Genomic DNA, 20,781 nt, shown 5'->3' with positions numbered 1-20,781 from the left:
TCTGTTGTTGTCATTTGTTCTTTTTTCCTCTTAATATCTTCAGGTGCAAAGGAACAAATCCTCAAACAATTTCTCTGAGGTTTTTGATCTGCTCAGCACTTCAGAGTGTGTGCTGGTGCCCCAGCAGTTTCAAAATCTCAAATTAAATAGTCTACAATTGGGATCTCTTTTTAAAATTTCTAAGTGTTGGTAACAAGCATCAACAGAAGTTAACTGTTGGGCTGCTATAATCCTTATGCAGATCTTTCTCACTTACAACTAAATGTGAGAGGAATCCATAGGCAACTTTCCATATCATCTATTCTAGGGCATTTTGATAGCTGAGAAATCAATATTCTCAAACATGCAAGTTATTGTAGGACACAGAATGTTTCTAGCAAGATAAAGAATACTTTGAAAATCCCTTTCTACAAATATTTTCATCTGTGCGTTAATACTTTTTGCTGTAGAGCCAAGAGTGCATTCCATTTTGTCTTCTTTTCATTAGAAGCACCAAATTGACTGTAACCATTTCTCTAGCATTTTTATTAATTCTGTAGCTCTGTCACAGAAGTAGAGCAGCTGCAAAGTTCATACCTGTAGAAGCTTGAAATCACCATAAGTCAGTAGTGGTAAGATATGTATTTTAGAAGACATGTCTCTCAAGTCTCAATAAAATCCTGACAGCAAAAGTTTATGCTTAGATAATATCTAGCTCTGGCATTCACTAATGATAAATAAAAATGCAATTCCTGCAGACTTCCTGCAACACCCATGTTTTTGCAGCAGCAATAGCTCTTACATGTACATATCATAAGCATGCAGTTAGACCAACATGCGTAATGAGTGGTAAGTTTCACTTTATTTTTTTTATATATATAACTTAGGCATGTGGTTTTTATCACTTTGTATTTCCATCAGTATGGTTTAGAAGTATACTGTGGTAAAAGACAGGACGGCTGTGGTCTAACTGTCCTCAGCTTATCACCCATTCTCATCATAGCCCACCTCCTCTGAACCAGTTGTGACTGGTTCAGTTTACAGGGTTTTTCCACTAAATAACCAAACCTTCCTGCAGACAACCCCCTCCAGCACCCCAAGGCTTAAAACATCAACTTGTCTTCTTATCTGGGCTAAATAAGTAAGAATAAAAACTTGCTATGAACAGTATATGCATGTATAAATACACTTCAGGAGCAGTTGCAAATAAAAAACCTGCATCCATGCACTTGAGAAGCCCCACAAACTGTGAGGTGAGAGCTGTGCTCAATGTTGTTCAGCATTCCATGTTCAAAGAGCTTAAGTATCTGTTTTTCTCTGTTTGCTTGTGCAACAGGGACAGCATCTTTCACTTCTGAGTATGAGGTGGGACAAGGGGATGTGGGGATCATTTTATTAAAAGCAGTCTTGGTTCATTAAAGCAATCAGGTGTTTGCCTAGCCTGATGGACTAGCAGGGATAGTAGAAGGGGAGGCTGGGACAGTGATATTAACAATGCTACTGAGATCTACAGTAACTGCATTCGCCAAAATACCTTTATAGCTATTGTTTCACACTTGTGTTGAAGGCAAGCCTTAACAAATAATAACACAGGAAATCAGCTAGTTCTCAAGAAGAGTTTGGCTAAAGTTTAGACTTCCAAGCTTCCTTCAAATTGAAGACTAACGCTGAAGACCTTAAGTAGCTGCATTGGCTTCAATATATTCTTTGTAAAATAGCTTTCTCTGTGATTGTGAGAACTGAGCCTGTCTTATGTTTTCCTCTTCTTGCAATGGCATGAGCTGTAGAAAATGGACCTGTTGTAACAGCATGGTATTTCCTCCCAGCTCAGCTGTTCCATAGCAAATATTTAATGGGTCAGCATTTATTATTCTGTGAAAAACATTATTCCCATTTAATAAGCTGAAAGAGCAAAAAATGGATGGTTTAAAGGATCCTTCATTAGCTGAGGAATTCATATGAGGACGGAGAACCAAGTTTTCAAAACACCTTGTTATAGGCTATAAAACAAATATAGGTCTCAAGAATACATCTGAAGAAAAGCTTTTATTGCTCTTGTCATTACAGATTTGGTACAGGCATTCATCTCCAAACTTGTGGAAATCATTAGCCCCCAAATGAACAAGTACTTTACCCCAGTGCTTCTACTTCTAATTTTTCACAGGATTTTGAAAGGGACTACTTGGAGACGAAGTTTTTCCTCTACTGTGAAAACAGTTTCTCCACTGAAGCATCAGATTTAAAGTTTTTCTTAATTTGAAAAGTTTTCTCTAAACAAAATTACCATTGCAATCATTTTGCATCTTTAAAAATATGGCGTGCAGGTTTTCAGTTTGTGTGACAGTACTGCCCTATGGCCTGGTGACTTTCTTAAATTTCTGTAGATGTGCACCTTTGAATTGCTTTTTTACTCATCTAACTGTTACAAAATATTATGCTTGCTTTTTAAAATCATGTTTAATCGACTCTCTTAAAGCACATATCATTACAGAATATTCAAGTCCTGATTTGGTGGATACATACAAGTTGCAATAAAACATTGAAAGCAAAAATGAACAAATATCTATGAGTTTACAGCACTGAAATGCTCCTAACTAAGCCTTAAAAGCAATCATAAAATGCACCTCTGCTTTATATGTTTCTATGCTCTAAACTTACGCATCTGAAACCACATTTAGTATGAGAACCTTCATCTTGCAATACAGAACTTCTATTAAAACACAAGCTATGTAGCCTTACTCTGATTGCCCGCCTCCCCCTCAGTTCATTACTCAGAAAAAGTGAGAAAAAAAAGGCCGATAGGAAACCACTAGTGGTAAAGCGCAGCAAGCCCTGCACACTAATGCCAGTAAGTTCTCTTGGGACTGTTTCTTTGTTGTATTTAGCACTGAGAGCAGGGGAACCTATGTGAATAAGTAAATAGCAAAGCAAATTGAAGATGATTTTGTAAACCTTTCCAACACCAACATTTATGTTTTCTTTCCTGGGAGCTTAGCTGGAGTCCTCGTTCTGTATATGAAGAAGAGTACGATGACATAGTACATGGAGCTTTTCAGAAGAAGGACAAGGTATACTAGATGTGCCGCCCTGTGCATCAAGTAATCTGTAACAAACATAAGACAGAAAAATCTTGTTGAACATCAGTATCGAACAACCTACTAGAAGACAGAAAAAAACAGGGCTGCGTGGTGTGTTTACAAGGATTGTGGTGGGCAGTGTGTAAACAAATACAATGTCTGACTGTCCTCTGAGCAGGTCTGCACCGCTCGTAACTTCTAGATGGAGAGGGTTTCTGAGCACTAGGCCATCTCACAATGCTGCCATGTTACTGTTCCCTGCAGTGCAAGAACATAACTCGAGCTCTTTCACCACAGGTATCACAGTTTTTGCCTAAGTCCTTTTGCATCTGTTTGTTTGAACAATATTTCCTAAATCCCCATTCAAGCTAAAAGAAAATTACTTTGTCTCAAGTGCTGTGCAGTTGCTAGTCTGAAGGAGCATCAGCTGAAGCACTGAGCGTTTAACTGGTATTAACAGGTATTTAAAGCAGTGGCCCTTAATGCAGGCTAACGATCTAGGACCATAGCACAAACAACATCTGTAGTGCAAACAACATCTGTAGCAGGCTAACAAAGCCCAAAGAATGAGAGCACCTTTTTACATCCCACAACGTGTTAATGCAGAGTAGCACAGAAGCCTTTCTAAATTGTGGCCCCCACAACTTTGGATATTTCCTGCAGACTATTTAGAAGTACCATTTTCAGAAGCATACGTAGCAATATGGAACTCCCACATTGCGTTCCCCATTTTAATTATTTTTCATTACCTTTGTAAAAAACTGTGCTGTTTCCAGAATATTTGCTGCAGTACTCTTCCTGAGAAGGAGTCTCTGAAGAATCTAATGGAAAGAGTTTAAATGCCCAAATTAGGCTTTTCTTTGATTTTAACAACCTTTAACAGAGACATGGGGAAAAGAAGAGCTAATATAACAACAGTGAAGTGTGAAGTTAGTATTAAAAAAAAAAAAAAAAAAAAAAAAAAGAATTTTTAATTTTTTTTTAAAAAAAAAAAAAAAAAAAAAAAAAAAAAGTAGGATATTTAAGATCTGTCTGAAGAGCAGATATTCACCAGCAGGATGCATTTTCAGAGACAACTGAAGGCAGGAAATGCTCGTGTAGTAGTGAATAAGTAAGTGTTTGTTGCCTTAACTAGAAGCTTTGCCTGTGTGCCCTTTGGTGAACGTGTCCATAAGGCTGTTTGCAGTATCATTTTTATTTCCAAACTATTTATTTTCAGGTCAGTTTGACCACCTGATTGTCACTGAAGTAGCTGGAGTCTCTTGCCAGAATTTAGTATTAGCAGAAGCACAGAATAATTCACATCAGAAGAGACCTCAATTATTTTGTTATTTGTTGCTCAACACTGAAAAAAGTCTTGAGGAGGGTATGATCTGATTTTTCCTCTTTGGAATTTGCTATTTTGGCCATGGATTGTTCTGTAAAATAAAATTTATTGTGCTTGAAGCAGAAATTTTGTGTTTGTTCTTGGTTATGGTATTTATCTTCATTGAGACCTACACTTAAGTACATACCTCTGTCAAAATAAACTTAATTCATATTTTTTTCAGAATACATTTGGAAGGTTGAAACGTAATATTTATGGCTGTGTTCTCATGGAGTAGAGCTATACTCATTTACAGTAAATTCAACAGAGTTAGTTACTTAGAAAAGATTCGCCTAACTAGAATAAGCATTTGTCTTGAGGTTATTATCCCGATTTAAACATAGGTTTAAACAATTCATTATATATATATATTTTTTTAAATATATAATCTTTTTCATAATCAGTCTCTTAACAATTATATGCACTCTTTTTTTCTTACATTATTCTTAAGTTATTACCTTACTATCACCAGACCATGAATAAGTAATATATTTAAACATTGTTTTAAAAACCTATCAACCTTATTTTTAACTCCTTAATTTATTATAGCTGTGATTAATGTCAGAGGGATTTATGCCTGCAAGCCCTGGATAGCAGATAGCTGCATTTTGAAGCTGCTGTTTTGAAGAAATTCTGTGTACTGTCAAGAAACTGACCTGGCTCAGTGTAGACCTTTTTGAGCAATTCTAATTAACACCTGGTGGCATTAAAGAACTGCTCTTTTCCTGTTACAAAGGGACCTTCACTTGAGGAGCATAGTACAGACTAGGTTTCTTTTCCTGGGAGGGCTTTGATAGTTTTTACTGGTGTGTTTTAAGTATTGGGAACACAGAAGCTTTCAGCAATAGTAACATACATCATTATTTCTCTAATTGTATTCAAACGATAAAAAAAGGACATAATAACATGTAGAATGAAAATAAATAATAAAAAGTAGTATATACCATGAATGTGGAGTTTAAAATTCTCTTGACTTTCGTGCTCATATTTGCAATAATAGTTCTTGTTCGTCGTATTCGCTGGTAAAGTTAACCAGGTGCTGATTGAGTACTTATCATTTGTAGATTTCCAGATGTCTCCTTTTACTACATTTTCTGTTACCTCCTTATCTGCTTCATCGACCCATTGCACCCGAATAACTTCTGGGTAGAAATTCTCAATAAGACAAACATAGAGTAGTTGATCTTTATGCTTCGTCTGCAGGATTTCAGAGCTGTCTGGTTTAGAATTCCCCTTGTCTGGATTTGTTTTTGGAGGGAAAGAAATAACAAAACAGAGGAGTATCAATAGTGTGTGACAATAAATTCTGTCAATAATGTGTGGCAATACATTTTTGCTGTTGTTGTTTTAAAGAAGTTACATGTGTTTCATTTATGTAAAGCTCTTGATAAAAACAGGAAAATGGAATCACAAAATGGCTTGGATCTGGGGGTTGTCATTGTTGTTCTTCTGATACTAGGTTTGTGTAAATGTTTGAATTAACACAAAAAAAATAAATAAAATTTGCACAAAATTAAACTAAACAAAAGCAGAAGAACGTGCAATATCCAGATAAGATTTCTATATGCAAATAGTGTATCTATCTGTACCAGGCTTCTAGTAGGTGATGTGCTTTGTAAAACTTGCTTAGTGTGAACATAGTTGAATATATCTTAAAAGAAAAGTGAGCCACAAACTAACTGTAGCTAATCTCCATTTCACCTGCCTCTCTGGAATAAAACTTACGTTGTTGGAAGTCCAAATCAGCCCAATTTTGTCCATACAAAGAAGACTTTGTGATATCATCAAAGTGGATAGCAAAAATAAGACTTTTTTTTTGTTACACATGCAAACTTCTGCCATACAAGTATAGGCAGAGCTCATGGGCAATCATTTTTGTCTATGCTTAACTGCAAGTGAAAACTAGATGCAGTTTTCAAACTTCACTTTTTTTGTATTGAAGATTTTTTTTTTTTTTTTTTTTTTTTAAGGTAGTGAAGAGATTTATTGTTCATCTCTTCAAACCACTCTCTCCCACTAGATTCTTGAGTAAATCTTTGTACTGGTTTTCAGTGGGATACACAGTTTACAGAGTAATCTGTCTGAGTGGTGCAGTTTTCACGCCCTGTGAGAAAACACATTAATATAAACTTATGCTTCTGTCAAAATGCTTCTACTTTTCTTTAAATGATCGAGCTATTCTAGAACAATCTTAGAGTATTTCATATGTAGCATTTAAAAACAAAGATGACCAAAGCATAAGATGGTCTGCCTTCAGAATGATAACACATTATGGATTTCCCTCATTTTGGAGAGCTGTCATTGAAATGAAAATGTGGACTGAGTTTTCTGTTGTATCCAGAAATAAACTTGCTAACAATTTTATGGCACTCAAATGTTGATTTAGGAGTTAATTTTTTCTCTATTCATCAGACATTCCAGGAATACAAGATTAAATTCTTTTTCAAAATGATTTATTTGTTCCAGAGTTGTATATCAGAAGACCCTGATGTAGTTCTTTTTTCAGTGACATTGTGCTCTGCAAAGCCTCATGACTGTTTTAGATGTTTCTTTTAGATTTTCAAAGCTTAGAAAAGTACCCTGCATAATTTTGTGGTCTTAATTGACTAGTTTGATACTGCTCTCTTGGATTATCGTATCTACACAGAGAGACAGAGAGAGATGCTCCCATTTGCTATTTCATTGTGCCCATATTAGAGACTTCTATTAATATAGAATAATTTCCACCTCTAGAATAGCCACTGCCTTTCTATTTACCATACAAAGACCCTGTGCACCTGACTTAAATGAAACACCGAAATTGTATCACAGTACTGAGGAAACATGTTGCTTGAATTACTAACTGTAAAAGTGTGCATGTGAGAGTCTCCTATGCACACACAAGTAAATAGATGACAAAGGAGGACCGAACAATATATGTTTTGCCTGTATTCATGAATATATGTATGTTTCTGTGTGAATATATATACATACATAAACTATAAGTATGTTTAGAGAAAAAAAGGGATGAAAACATAGAACTCCCTGTAGATTTTGATGTATTCTTAGGCTGATTTATAAAATTACTGAAGTCAACAAGATGATTTACACTGACTTTTCTGGGCATATGATCTGATACTTTCTGAAGAATTTTAAAGTCGTGAACTTCCATTTGACTTTTTTTTAGTCACGCTTTACAAAATTTTTGGTGTTTACTTTGTTGAACACTTCTCTAAGACAGATTTGAGTAGGTGTAGGTCTTACTTTTAAAATAATATATAACCACGTATATATAACCTGCAGATATTTCTTAAGCTAAAATCTGGCTTTTCTTGTGCTAGAGCAGCAAGTTTAAATTGAGATTTTAATTCTCCTTGCTTGGATGATCCCACAAAATGCAGTAATTGTGTCGGATACTGAGAGCTCCTTGGGTCCCCTTCAAGTCGGGGGAGCCGAGAGCACTCAGCACACAGACAGCGTTCTGGTCCTGCTGCCAGCGGCTACAGACATTATCACAACATCACCTACTGTGAGCCTCCCCGGGTACTTTAAAGAAAGAGCCATCAAACTTCACTCTCCAGCTTTGCCATTACAAAATGTACGAAAACAGTCTTTCAAAGTACTTACTGGAAACGATGAGTTTAGTGCCCGTGCCAAAGACCAGATAACCCACACTGCTATATTTCCTTACACAAACCATTTGCAACTTTTTGCCATACAAATATTAGCTTACCAACATTTGAATAATAAGAGTCTACATATTTGGCTACAAAACTAGAAAATGTGAGTTTAATTTCAGCTAACACTGCTACTCTCAAATATCCTTTATTGTTATGTATATTAAATTCCATTTCAAGCTAATCTTTGCTATCACTTGTTTAAAAAATATCAGAACAAATAAATTTTCATCACCTTTTTGCAAAATCAGTCCTTGCTTTGATGATACTGATTTTTACAGGTTATTTCTCTATCTCAATTTGTTCACACACAAAAGCAGAAACACATCACACAATATTACTCATCCATCCATATCTAATTTCTATGCAATATAAATATTGTTTTGAGTTACCAAATATAAATATGAGATATTGTACATGCAGAAGATTCATGGAGGTAACTGGAAGGAGTGTTTAGATAGTCCTATTTTATCAGTAGCATTGTAATTAAGAATGATTATGTTTGGTTATTAAATAATTTAGAGAAAAAAAATAATCTTATGACAGAAAATGGTGTGCAAGAAGAAACCTTGGACTGCTGTTTAATTGAATTAATGAAAGACACTGCAGAAAATGTGAGCCAGGCCATCCTCAACAGCCACCACTCTTCTCAAGCCTAGTTGGAGAGATGCTTACTCATTTTGGACCTAACCTTCTGCATGCTGAGCTCACAGCAGTCTGTATAAGTGTATGTGGGATCGGGACTGTTCATCCTCAGCTCCTGGCACACTTGCCTACAGAGTACTGATAATACCGCAGGCTGTCAATGCCAAAAAGACAACATCACACATGCATCTATGCGTTCTGCTGAGAAGCATCAACTTCTCAGCATTACTCCCATGCATGTCTGTCCGCAGGACCTTTTGGCTTATCCCTAGGGAAAAACATGTGCATTTTACAGGAAATTCTGCGTAAGCTGAAATTAAAGGCAACATTTCTGAAGTTCCAGGATTTCACCCCACAAGCTAATATTTTGTTAGTTTATTTATTGTCTGCCTGCAATTAACCTGTGCTGAGATGCATCAGAGAGAGCTCAGTTCTCCTCAGCTGGAATAAACTGGCTTTTTAAGAACAACTGAATGGGGAAAGACTGTCCCCTCAAACAAATTGAGATATGCAGAACTTTAGACATAGTTTAAGGTATCTGTTTGCATCCACAATGTTTTTCCATATATCTCTTCTGTTCCCCCTGCTCTGAGGCTAAGGGGTGATCTCCAGCTGTGTTTCTGAGTTACCCCAGCCCCTTTGCTCTGGGCAGGGAGACTTGCACAAGGGAACACAAGGGATGTAGCACAGTGTATCCAAAAGAAGTTAGAATGTCAGAAATTCATGGTTTATGTGAAGTCCTACTGTTTGCCCTGACCTAAAGAGACAAAATTTACTATTGCAAATTCCACATCACTTTTTTGTCATTGCTCTTATACTTTTAAAATAGCATATCATTCTCTCCCCCCTTAAAAGAAAGGGATGGTGAATTTGTCTTCATGCCCATGAAATCCTTGACATTTTTGCTAAAGTCTTTAGCAAATGTACCTAGTAATGGTAATCCTGAAAAGAGACTTTTACTCTGCAGTTTTCTTTGAATGGTGACATTTTCCCTTATTTATTTAACACTCCATCCTTGCTCCATAACACTGGTTTGGACTTTAAAGTCTAAGGGATTTTGGTTCAGTATTTAATGTCTTTCTCCATTAAAAAAAAAAAAAAAAAAAAAAAAAAAAAAAAAAAAAAAAAAAAAAAAGCTGACTAATGTATGCATTAGTCTTCGCCTTGACTTAAAAGGGCAGAAAATCAGTTTAGTCCAACTTAGATGATATATAAATAAGTGTAAGTATAAACTACCTCTAAGCAAGAAATCTGTTATAATATATGGTTGCAAAATATAATTGTAGCTTTTTGAACTACTGAACTTCAATGCATTTGATGAAATCAATGTAGATACTTCAGTAATATTTAGGGGTTAACATAAAATATTTCTGCTGTAATTTCTGCTCTGAATTTATGTACTAGAAATATTAATAGATTGTTCTCCATGTTACTTCAGAAAAAGTTTGCAATATGCCTGTGAGGTACCAGAGAGACACAGTTGCAGACCTAGCAGAAGAGATGGCACAGGGAGAACATCGCCATGCTGAGTAGGGTAGCTACTCCACTTGCATGCTGGAGGGAAAATTGATTTGGATTTTGGTTCACTCTGCTGTTCAGTCTTGGCTTCCCTTGCCTAAATTCTCTGAAAAGATACTTACACAAAAATCCTTCATTGAGAGTTGATGTTGGATTAATATTCACATTCTGTTGGAAGGTTTTAGAAACTAATCTATTCTACCGAATGCAAACATCAAACCCATCTCTCAAATCCCAGCCCTTCTTTTACTTGCATTATCATAAGTCTACAGCAACTCTGTTTTGATCACAGATAATTATAAGAGACCAAAAAGAACAAAATCAAGTTAATTACATATTGTTGAGACTTTGGCTCTTGATACATATGGCTCTTTCAATGTAGATCTGAAAAAAAGACTCTGCTCAAGCTCAAACTGTGATGATTCAATTGCATGAAGGTCACTCATCCTAAGTCTTGGTTTTCTCCATTTCTTTTCATTATTGAGCTAATGTTAGGTTCTCATCGCTGAAAATACAATTTGGAATGAAATGCCTGATCATAAGCACAAAGTAAATACATCCCCTTCTACTCTGATTAACAATCAGTTAAGAGCCTTGGGCCTTGTAGAAGAAATAGAATCCTGCAGGATTAGATAAATGCTTGAAAATAAGTTATTTTAAAATATAGATACTAAATAAATGATCACTACCTGCTTAACAAGGTAAGGACTTTCACTTAAAACAACACATTTGTTCTGATGTGGACGTTTCTATTAAATTACAGCTTTGATTCAATTAGTCTTTCTGATAGGAATCATCAAAAACAGTCTTTGCTTGGTACGCTAATATAAGTTGACACATTTAATCAGGCTTACAATATTTGGTTGTGACAGTTCCTCTGCGTTGTGTTTCTGTAGTAGTCTACCCCAGGGTTACAGCATTTAAAACACCACTTAATGGGAAAAAGAAGATTTTTATCCTCAACTTGCCATTCAAATATATGTCTCTGCAGGAGAGACAAAAAATAGATCACTTCTTCATGTGTGTAATAGTAAACAAAAAGCTTATTTCTACTGCCAAAGTGCTGTGTACGTGACAGAAATAATTAGGCATATATTCACTTGTACTAGTCTAACTAAAAAAGGACTTCAGCAATGGCCATTGCAAATTGCTCTTTGAATTTGTATTGAGAAGAGGATTTATTATTATTATTATTTAAATGTTTAACTCACAGCTGCTTGATTCCATGCTTAATCCTTCAGTAGCTGAAAGAAAGAATGAGGGCTCTGGAAACTACTCCAGGTCATTTTCCACCAAATTTCTAAGGAGGAATATGATCATAAGTGACACAAACTAGCTCCTCAGTATATTTGTGATCCTAAACTATCGCATTACAAATCAACAGGGTTCAAGGTCGGAATGACAAGCTTAGGCAAAACCCAGGCAGGGAGGGCACTGACCAAGGCTCTAAGCAAACAGTGTCCTCTGGGACACTAACACTGAATCTGCATGACCACACCAAGCTCCTACATTTTATTTTAAGGAAAGTGGCTTACCTGACACGATGAGCTTTGTACCGGAGCCAAATACTTTGTAGTAATTACCAGACACAGTGGATAAAGTCTTTGCAATAACAGTACAGATCTATTATTCTTTATATCATACAACAAAGAACGTCTGAGGTTGGAAAGGACCTCTGGAGGTCATCTGGCCTGACTCCCATGTCAGGCCAGATAGGATACCTCTGCAAGGATACCTCATGCAGGTTTTCCAGGACCATGTCCAAGCAGCTTTTGGAGATCTCCAAGAGGGAGACTCTACAAACTCTCTGGGCAACCTGTGCCAGTGCTCCTTCATCCTCACAGCAGAAAAGTATTTTCTGATGTTTAGAGGGAACCTCCTGTGTTTCAGTTTGTGCCTATTACCTCTTGTCCTGGCACTGAAAAGAGCCTGGCTCTGTCCACTTTGCACCTTCCCTTCAGGTATTTCTAGACAATGATTGAATCCTCCTGAGCTTCCTCTCCTCTGTGCTGAACAGTCCCAGCTCTCTCAGATACTGCGTGTATGAGAGATGTTCCAATCCCTTAATCATCATTATGGCCCTGTGTTGGACCCTGTCTAGTATGCCCATTTCTCTTGAGTACTGGGGAACCCAGAGCTGGACTCAGTGCTCCAGGTGGGGCCTTCCCAGTGCCGAGCAGTGGAGAAGGATCACCTCCCTCAGCCTGGTGGCAGCACTTTGCCTCATGCAGCTCAGGGTACTGACAGCCATCCTGGCAGCAAGAGCACATTGAAACACATAGGTAAATACTATTTTTAAAAGACAAACAGATTTGCCATTTAATCAACTTTTAGGTCATAAAAAAGGAACAGCAACATAAACTTTACCAAAAATAAAAATAAAATAAATAAATGTGTGGAGGTTTTGAGAACAGGTATGTTGTTAAATGGGCAGGATTCATCTCAACTAAAATCAGTTTTCTGAAAGTTTAGGTGGACAGTACTGTGCACCTTGGCTCCATATCTGCTCTATGGAGAGAGGCAGCACCAGCAGAAGATGTATTTGATCAGATATTAGCTAAAGTTTTTGTTGTACATATATTAAGCAAAACCCTGACTGGATTGTAATCAACATCAAAACTCCCACTAAGTAGACACCCCATTATCAGATAGTCAAAATTAGGCAAACTGCTTTCATCCCAGGTGCTAAGTATCAAAGTGGCTGAAGTTTACTTGATGCAGTATAATTTTGATTAAGTATGCTAATATTTTGGGAGGGAAGGACAGTGTCTCCACAGGTGGGCATTCTTAATAATAATAAAATAGTAACCGATAGCAAGAGGTTTCTGAAAAAAGTAGTAAGAAAGAGTAGTCTTTCAACTAGGCATATCTTCAGACAGTTCTGGACATACCTCAGATAACTCCTGTCAGTTGCTATAGTCAGACATAATCCCAAAAGAAAGCTTCTTGCTCTTCAAATAATTTGCACAACCCCAAATTGACATTTTCTTTCAGAATGAGTTAGAAATATCACAGAAGTTAAATATGCATCATTAAAGATAAAAATATCTTTTAGTTCTCTGAATGCTATATTTGCCATATTTAACTTCATCTTTAAGAAGAAAATAATAAGAGGGTTAGTTATACATTGACACTTCAATAATTGCTTAATTTTCCCTATTTCATATATAAATACAAAATGATGTTGTGTTCTGCATCTGGAAATGCTGTTTATGGGGGAAATTCTGTGAAACATTCAGTAGGGTTAAAACTAGCAGGAGCTAAAGAACCAGAGCACAGTATACAAACAATATCCAACTATTGACATGCATTTCAGAAGAAGTAAGTTTTATGTTTTACACTTACCTGAAACAATAAGCTTAGTTCCACTTCCAAATATTTTAACATCAGCATCCCACAGTCTGATAATGCTTAGCAATATCTCCTGCACGTCTCTTTTCTTTCACAAGATACAGAAAATATCTTTCAAATTTAGAGGTTGGTGATATATAATGATTATCCCCCAGTGTAATATCTTAATTTTTAACATGGACTGGAGTGGAATATTTAGAAATGCTATTATTTTTCGTGATGAGTAAAAAGTCTGGGTTTTTAAATACACCATTTTCTGAGAAGAAAGCTGTGCCATGCTTATAACTACTTATAACCATGCTCAGGTCCTTTTAGTGCTGGGATTTCTCTAATAAAGATCTGCTGCATCTAGTCTGCTACATTTTCTATAAAGTAACCTCTTTAAGCTGTTTTAAGAAGAAATGTGGTTACATTATCATTCCTAAAAGAAATAAAAAACTATTACTAGTTATTTGTTGGTTTAGATAGATAGGTAAATATTTTTATTTCCTAAAAGTGTCCTATCCTGAAAATTACTTGCTGTGTGAAAGTACCTTGGATTAATTTTCATCATATTCTTACTTTGAAGCCCATATTTTACATGCAAAACCCATATTCTAAACAAAACTTAATGACATTTAAGATGTGTTTTACTAAGTCTGTGCTTCTTGTAAGTAGTTACACTGTTCTCTTTTGGCAAAAACATCCGACTCTACACAGGCACAATTTAATTGCAATCTGCAGTAAAATGTACAAGTTTCCTCTGCCTTTTACAGTTTAATTTATTACACTAACCTTGGTAATCTCATGTATTATCTGAGCAACATACTGTAGGCACTGTTATATGCCATATACCGATACTGGCATTCATACGCTAGATTGCACAGCTTTAACACAATTAACAGCAGTACGAATACAAGAGGAAGCCAGTTACTTTCAGTAGAGCCAGGAACTAGAAATTTATTTAATTCTAGGCAACTTTCCTTCCCAATGAATTTAGGCTGACCACCTCTATCAATAAGCAAGATTTTGCATTTCTGTCTTGCTGAACTGAGAGTTGTTCTTAAACTTTCACTGAGTTTATTTTTCTGTCCCAGAACAGCACGAGGAATGAATCCAACACAGTATTTCAAATTTTAGCCCCTCTCCTCATTATTATTCCTTTAGCCATCCTTAACAAGTATTCAGTAACTGATGTGGAGGTGATTTCTCTGTCCCCTAGGTTGACAAATCTATTGCCCATCAGCCCACCCAACCTGAGCCCCATGCACATATCACATAAAAAAATGTGATCTATCAGGAATAAATTAATTTCCCTATACCCTTACATTCTTAATTATCATCCTGAGAATCCAAATGACTTTGTGAAAATCAGATCAACGTTAATTGTACTTACCGGAGATAATTAGCTTAGTTCCTGTACCAAAGTATTTAATCCATGTGGTCCACACTATGTTTTGACTTTGCAATAAGCTAAAGTACTCTCCTGATGTGCAATCGCTGAATAAAAACAACCTTATTTCCTTTTTTTTTTTTTTTTTTTTTTTTTCCAATCTGTACCTCGGAGACTGCTGGAAGGATGGCCAGGCATTGGCTAGTGGGAGGATGTCAGGAATTTCAGACTTGTGCCCAGTTTTCAGCTGATATCTAATTCCCTTCAGAGCAAATCTCTTTCTAAAAGTGTTCCAGATAGGCTAGCCAACTCTTCCATTTAATGCCTAAGAATTAGGTGAAGTTTTCCTCTTCAATTTTAGATCAAGTAAGCCCACAGTGCTGTTTGTATTAAAAAAACAAACACATATCTTCGGGTCATGATCCTGCACATTCCCACAGGTATACCTCACCTCTCATCTGGCGTTAAGTACGATCAAGTAGTACTAGGATGCATTCCAGTGTTATCTGTCTTAATAAAACTCAGCAGAAGGAAACAAGCGAGACCCAGATCTATAAGCCACTCTGCAGTCCACTGTGAAGGTGTCCATGTGCTGCATCTTGCATTTTCTCTTCCCAGTATATGGTTGTTATCTGTCCATCTCCTGGAGTCACTCCAGACTCTGAAATACCAGCTCAATGATACCTTTTCATATACTAACAGGAGGGAGAAGGGGCTTTCCCTTTATACACTGGGTTCTGGCAAAACAGCCCAAGATAACATCTGAGAAAGCCCCGGTACTGTCAATCAAACCACTGACATGTTTCGTAAATTTTGCCATTTACAAGAAACTGAGTTTGAGTACGTCTGGTATCTTGTGTGCCATACTGACTACAAAACAACATTAAGAAATTACTGTTTGTGCCTACAGAGAGGAACTAGACTGAGGGTGAAGGCCACTCAGTTTAATCAGATGTAACACAAAACAACTGTCTAGGCTACTAAATTCTCCTGGGCAGGAACATTGAACAGGCTGCCTGGGGAAGCGTTGGAGTCACCATCCCTAGGGGTATTTAAGAGATATATAGATGTGGTACTTACAGACATGTTTTAATGGTGGACTTGGTGGTGTTAGGTGGATGGTTGGATCTGCTGATCTTATGGGTCTTTTGGAACCTAAACACTTCTGTTATTCTATGATTGTTATTGAAACCACAAAGCAATAGCAGGAGTGACACAGGCAGAGAAAGGTGCTGCTGGTGCATCCCCTGGGTGGACTGTGCCCACAACACTGAGTATCTGTGAGGTCTCACTGGAAGAAACACAGACAGCAAAAGACTGTTCATTTCAGATAGTTTGTCAAGCTCCCTTGTATGATTCAGGCTTGTAAATAAGAGTAGGACAAAACTAAACCATAGTCGTTTTGGAGAACTACTACCTACTTGAAACTGTCATGTCAATTTTTCATCCCATCACACTAATATTTAATAGCTATACTTCAAGGAACTAAATGAGGAGAGTCTCAGTGTACTGCAGTAAAGGAAAATACTAAAAAAAGGCTTGATGCTAAAGAAAAACCTCAGTGGTTAAACTTCTCAGGCATGAGGGTCAACATCAATGATGAAGCAGTTGCTGTGAGGGATGCATTGCTTAAGGGACATAAATGTGAACATCTGTTTTCAAATAAAAAGCTCTTCTCTCTGGCACTAGCTTTGGCAACACTGCCTACAGCTTTGTGGAGTGACTCAGATGCATATCTACTGTGCTGAATGGCAGTGAAGACATAGAGAGTGAAAGCAAGAAAGATGGGGAAAGACACAGAAGCATCTCAAAAAGGGAGAAAAATAATACCCATCTCCAGATCTCTTGAGGAAAAACTCAAATATCTTTTTGTTTCCACAGCTGCTAACTTTTAAACCAAAAGAAGACTAATTTTTCTCTTTTTTTTTTTTTTTTTTTTTCAAACCTTGGGCTTTGAAAAGCTCCAGGACAATGTGCTTTGTTATTTCCTGGAATAGCAGCATGGAAAATTGCCCCTTTCCAGTAAAGAAATCCTTACAACCAGTTCCCTGCCACCCTTGAGCAAAGGAAGGGGATGAGGAAGTGCTGAGGTTGGGTTAGGCATTTGACTTTCACCATTCCCTTTGCAGCTGCCACTTGCTCTGTCAAAATCCCCAGCTTTTGGCAGCTGACCCCTCCAAGGAGTGGCTCAGCACTAAGCCAGTCCCGGCTGTGCAGAGCCTGTGTGTTGAGGCTGGGCGGCTCATCCACGCCAGGGGAAGTGAGTTGGGATCTTTCAAATCATTTGTGGTTGAGCCACCAAGGGAGTATTGGTCGAGGTGATCGCTGGGTTTCTGCCATAGTGGGGGTCCCAGTAGGCACAATAGTAGGTGGCTGCATCATCTGGACCTATATTTTTTATTATAAGAATACAAATTTTCTGGTTAGAAAGATTTTGAACCATGTATCTGTTTCTTTGGAAGCTGTTTTCTACTATTGGTCTCCCTGATGAAATGTAGAGCATTCTCACTGGTTCTCTATTCTCCTTCTGTTGATACCAGTGTATGACAGTGTTATCAAAATTTGCAGAGACATCTTTAAAATGACATTGCAGACGTGCAGTTCCTTGAGACATGGTGATGGATACAGGGGTCTGTATGGGAATTTCCTGTGAAAATCCATCTAGGGTAAAAAAAAAAGGGGGGGGGGGGGAGAGAAATTATGTTATTAACTGGTAATCAGGGGTTTGTGAAGATACTCATTAGTGTGGCCATATTTTGCCTGTGAGGGAACACAAAATATATTAAGAAGTACTTACAAGACCAAGTGGTTGTGGCCACCAGCACTGCCAGCAGCAGCATGTTTGCACGTCCCACTCAGCTGTCTCAGAGCTCTCTGTTCTCTGAGTTGAGACTCAGAGAAGGAAACTGTCCCCGGGGCAGACTGAGCTGTGCCATGTGGGAGGAGGAGGCGCCTCCCTTGGGTGGCAGCTGGTGAGCCCCTGCATCGAGCCAGAGGGATGTGTCCCCCAGGCTCCTTCTGGGAACAGTGGTGGTCAGGGAGCAAGCGTAGAGGGAAGTTTACAAAAGGCACATCTTCGGCTGTGGTAAATCTCTGATTTAAGTTGGTCTGTGTGGGATTTTGTGGTACCCAAACAACATAAACCATATTCTCAGGGACTTGTAGTCACTTACATGCAGATGTGGACAGACTATAGAGGGGAACAGGAGGAACTCTTCCTTAGAATTACTTGGGAGTGGCAGGCATGATGTGCCCATCACCAAAGTCTTTTCTTTGGAACATTGTTCCTCTTTTCCTGCCTTTGCTTTCCTAGCAGAGAACAGCAGCTGGACTAGAATATCAATATCAAACGTTTGCTTTCCTCAAGGAACACCAGATATCTGCTATGCCTGGGCAAACCACACTGACAGAACAGGTGAGTTTCCAGTATCGATGTGCTATCTTATGGCAGTGAAGAGTTACCTTGCCCTTAAGAATGGTACATGTGTGCCTGAAGACCACAATGCTAATGATGGCTCAAACTTCAAAAAGGACAGTTGTGCAGTGTTAGCTGCTCATTCTGGGAAGCAGAAAAAGCCTTTCTGCAGCTGATACCAGATGGAGTGAGAAGACTGGGGGAATGAGGCAGTTACAAACCTGTTGTTCAGACGTTGGGGGAGTTTTGTGCCTTGATGGTCTCTGAGTTTCTACCATTGTGAGGGTTCCAGTAGGCGCAGTAGTACATGCCAGCATCGTCTGGAATGACATCCTTTATCATAAGAACACACCGATTCTGGTTGGAAACCCTTTCAGCTCTGTACCTGTCTTTTTGAAAGCCACTTTCCACTGAAGTTTTCCCTTCTGCAAAGAACAGAAGCCTCTCTGGAGCTTCATTCTCCTTCCGTTTATACCAGTGTATGACAGTACTATCAAAACTTGTTGGTAAGTTTTTGATTTCACAATACATCCGTGCAGTTTTCTTGAATTTGGTAATGGATATAGGGGTCTGTATGGGAATTTCCTGTGCAAATACATCTAGAAGGAAAAAAATATATATATACATATATAAGGTGGAACAATCATATTAGTTGGAATTCAGGGACTTGGGAAGGCAAGGGGTTCCCTCTGAGGAAAGGTTGCAAAGTAAGTAGGACTTACCAGACCAAGCAGCAGTGGCCACAAGTGCTGCCAGCAGCAGCATGTTTGCTTGTCCCACTCAGCTGAGACTCAGAGGAGAGAGAAAGAGGCCCCAGATGGGGACAGGGTTGAGTGGGAGGAGAAGATGTCTCCAGTGATGGCTCTTCTGGGCACAAGCGTGTGGGGCTGCGTTTGCAGAGAATCCACTGCAGCCTGGGAAAGGACCAGGGAATGCTCACGTTGGTGAGAAGGTTGCCATCCCATCAGCTTTTCAGATAAACGTGAGAAAGACTGGTAAGTCTAAGGAGCGTGGCATGTGGAAACTTGAGGCAGAGCTGCTGAGAAGGGGTTGAGAGTGAGAGCAGCTGCAGCCGTACATCAGGGTGTGAAGGTCGCAGCCCAGCGGCCACCCTGGTGAGCGCTGAGTGTGTGTGGTCACCTGCAGTGGGCAGGAGGCATGTCCCCACCCCGTCAGGGACCTTCTCTTGCTGCCTCAGCCTGGCCACCCAGCTGCGGCCTGCCGAAATGGCCCTGTGCCTGTGCTGCCCCCCACTGCAGCAGCTCGTGGGTATCAACCTGCAGCAAGTGCAACAGCATCCCCAGGAGTGGGCGGCTCGTCTGTGGTTTTATGTGGGGAGGAAATTTACAGCTGCAGGGTTTTGGTTTTGAAGCTGAGATGAGGAGCAAAGACTTCTTTAAAAGAATGACTGGAAGAGAAAGGTGGAGAAACTTGTGGCGCGTTTTCTAAGCAGATTGGAAACTGTGCCTCTCTTCACAGAACCACAGAATGATAGAATGGGCAGGGTTAGAAGGGACCTCTGAATAACATCTAGTCCAACCCCTCCACCAAGCAGAATCACATAAAGCACATTGTGCAGTATGGCATCCAGGCAGGTTCTGAATATCTCCAGAGAAGGAGATTCCGCAACCTCTCTGGGCAACTTGTTCCAGTGATCTGTCACCCTCACAGTAAAGAATTGCCCTCTCGTATTGAGCTGGAATCTCCTGTTCTTCTGTTTGTGCCTGTTGCCTCTCGTTCTGTTTCTGGGCACAACTGAAAAGAGACTGGCTCCATCTTCTTGACACCCTTCCCTCAGATATTTTTAGACATTTGTGGAGTAATTGCCTAAAGTGACTAGGAAAATAAAATTAATATTCATATTTTAAAGAAAATGTGAAGCATTGAAGAATCTTTCAGATTGGAGTGTAGCTGCCCTACCTAAGCATTCCCTAGGCTTCCAACCTTAGATGCTACCACACTGGAGGAACCTGGTGTGCTGACTTTAAGGAACAGTACAGACAGTAGTGCGGAGTGGAGACACCACAGCTAAGCTCTGTGACAAGAGGGGGACTCGATTGTTCTTGTGCACACTGAGACTAGTAAGCTGCATTATTTACTACCCTGAGCCAACAACTCAAATGCTGTACTCTAGTGAACTTTTGTCCATTATAATATCATTATAATACCAAAACACACCTTCATCCCAAAAGCTACCCGCCTCCAAGGTATGACCACCCCTCACTGAGCATGTGTTCTGAATTTCTTGGAGCCTATACCTTTAAATGAAAGTGAGAAAACTTTTTACCAATCATAACCAAGATATGCTTGACTAGAGTCATTCAAGCTCCACCTAAAAGGTAGAAAATAATATAAATTGGCTTAAGAGAGAGGGAATGTTAGAGAAGATACCATCATGAAGG

The 20,781-nt window shown here is 38.6% G+C and overlaps 1 protein-coding gene and 1 gene segment (V, D, J or C); both read right to left on the bottom strand.

Moving 5' to 3' along the window:
• Positions 1-2,006: 2,006 nt before the first annotated feature.
• The window catches only part of LOC118161830 (T cell receptor gamma constant 1), a 30,122-nt gene continuing 11,347 nt past the window's right edge, over positions 2,007-20,781 (bottom strand). The window contains exons 1-6 of one of the 3 annotated variants that reach the window (XM_035317497.1): positions 19,102-19,598; positions 18,662-18,978; positions 14,968-15,016; positions 5,367-5,660; positions 3,806-3,877; positions 2,007-3,082 (exon numbers count right to left, since the gene is read on the bottom strand). In XM_035317497.1, the coding sequence (XP_035173388.1) occupies positions 2,949-3,082; positions 3,806-3,877; positions 5,367-5,660; positions 14,968-15,016; positions 18,662-18,978; positions 19,102-19,144 (909 nt within the window). In that variant the 5' untranslated portion in view covers positions 19,145-19,598 and the 3' untranslated portion in view covers positions 2,007-2,948. Of the gene's footprint in view, positions 3,083-3,805; positions 3,878-5,366; positions 5,661-13,586; positions 13,640-14,967; positions 15,017-18,661; positions 18,979-19,101; positions 19,599-20,781 lie in introns of those variants that run through there. The other 2 variants (XM_035317498.1, XR_004748185.1) reach the window with 2 other exon arrangements.
• LOC118161831 lies at positions 16,933-18,001 on the bottom strand. The segment is given in 2 exon segments: positions 16,933-17,625; positions 17,762-18,001. Coding segments are annotated over 2 exon segments (429 nt in total).

Source organism: Oxyura jamaicensis, chromosome 2 (assembly GCF_011077185.1).
Source record: "Oxyura jamaicensis isolate SHBP4307 breed ruddy duck chromosome 2, BPBGC_Ojam_1.0, whole genome shotgun sequence".
NCBI classification, from domain to species: domain Eukaryota; kingdom Metazoa; phylum Chordata; class Aves; order Anseriformes; family Anatidae; genus Oxyura; species Oxyura jamaicensis.
Note: the sequence above shows the minus strand (reverse complement) of the source record. Positions and strands in the feature narration are given on the sequence as shown.